The 1,715-nt window shown below is 45.6% G+C and overlaps 1 protein-coding gene across 1 annotated transcript; it reads right to left on the bottom strand.

The window, feature by feature from the left end:
* Positions 1 to 785: 785 nt before the first annotated feature.
* On the bottom strand, positions 786 to 1,433 carry LOC308290312 (claudin-3-like; the record flags this gene model as incomplete). The annotated part of the gene is made up of 1 exon (XM_080732104.1): positions 786 to 1,433. The coding sequence occupies one exon, from the start codon at positions 1,431 to 1,433 to the stop codon at positions 786 to 788; it is 648 nt and encodes a 215-aa protein (XP_080588230.1).
* Between the last annotated feature and the right edge of the window lie 282 nt (positions 1,434 to 1,715).

Here is a 1,715-nt window from a genome sequence, read left to right as displayed (position 1 = left end):
GTGTTTTTTTAACCAACAGAAGAAGTGAGGCGAACAAAAGGGTTCTAAAAAACAACCATCTTTATTTCTCTTTATTAAAAAATAATAATAATAAAAAGCAAAATGCAATTAGTTCATCAGTATATACACAGTATTGTCCCATTATGTTTGGACACAGGTGCTTCTGTACTGTCTCAGTGCATACAAGGAAGGGCTCTACCTGCCCCCCCTCCAACTAGACTATTGATATCAAGTTGACTAAACCAGGTAATTATCCATCTGGACTGTTGACAGGTGGTTATTCATATCTCGATTATAATATTTATACAATGTGGATACAGAAAAAGGCTCAAAAGTATATCTTCATTTATGTTCTCACGATCTGAGATGTCAGATATTTGTTCATATGTTGCCATGATTCCTAAAGTTTGCTGATCAGGTGACATAAATGGTAGAGATGGCAGTTTCTGTAAATTAATACATGGTAAACATTATAAAAAAGTAAACTGAAGCAAATCTGTTTTTGTTGTATATAATTGTTTGAATATAGTCTTGTCAATATTAGTTATTAAAAAGGCACAACATAAAAAAGGAAAACCATAATAAATGACCTTTGCATGCTGTTACTCTGTGAAAAGCATAGAAGGTGCTACAAAGATACTTAACAGGAAAGACAAAATCATACATCCTTCATTTTGGAGTCTCTTTGGGCAAAGCTTCACTGAGCCCTTTCTTCGACACACGGTGCTTTCTGGTGTAGAGAGCAGTATTGGGATTCAAAATAGTCTTCATTTTGTACACTTTGCTCATACATAGTCTTTACGCTCAAATCCCGGACCCCCTGCAGAGCGTGGAACAGAGTATGCCATCCGTGAGGGATTGTACCTCTTTTCCCGTGGTGGACAGGAGCAACAGAGGATCCCACCTCCCAGAATCAGGAGGCCAGCTGCGCCCCAGCCGATGTACAGGGCGGCCCCCAGCTCCCTCCTCTGAGCATCCGTCAGTAGAGGGTTGTAGAAATCCCTGATGATGGTGTTGGCTGACCAGGAGACGGGAATGAGCTGCATGACCCCAGAAATGATGAAGAACACCCCAGAGATGATCATCACCTTTGATTTGGAAGCCTCGTCCTCGATGCAGTTGGTGCACTTAGCCCCGGCGATGGCGATCAGCACTGCCAGGATGGCCAATAGGATGGAGATGACAGTGAGGGCCCGAGCTGCCTGGAGGTCCTGGGAGAGGGCCAGCATGGAGTCATAGACCTTACACTGCATCTGACCCGTACTTTGGACCACGCATGTCATCCACAGGCCCTCCCAGATGATCTGGGCCGTCACGATGTTGCTGCCAATGAAAGCTGTGACCCGCCACATGGGTAGAGCACAGCCCACGATGGCAATGATCCATCCCAGGATACACAGGGAGAGCCCTATCAACTCCAACCCGATGGACATGCTTTGTGATGCTTCTGTTTCTCCTGCTGCTGTTGAATGTCGGTCACACCCGAGAGAGGATCAGAGAGAAGGCCTGTGGGGAATGACACGACTGGAGAGGAGAGCCAGCTAGCAATTAAGTTAATTTTGGCCTGTGCATCTGTGAGCGAGTGATGATCTGGTATACCTCCGCTCCACAAGTAACCTTTATAAGGCAGATCAGGTGGAGGGGAGGAGTCCTTGGAGGAGCTGACATCACCAAGGGGAGGAAGGACCTGGGTACTCTCAGCTCTCTACTATCAG

Source organism: Nannobrachium achirus (genome assembly GCF_963921795.1).
Source record: "Nannobrachium achirus genome assembly, chromosome: 8".
NCBI lineage: Eukaryota > Metazoa > Chordata > Actinopteri > Myctophiformes > Myctophidae > Nannobrachium > Nannobrachium achirus.
Note: the sequence above shows the minus strand (reverse complement) of the source record. Positions and strands in the feature narration are given on the sequence as shown.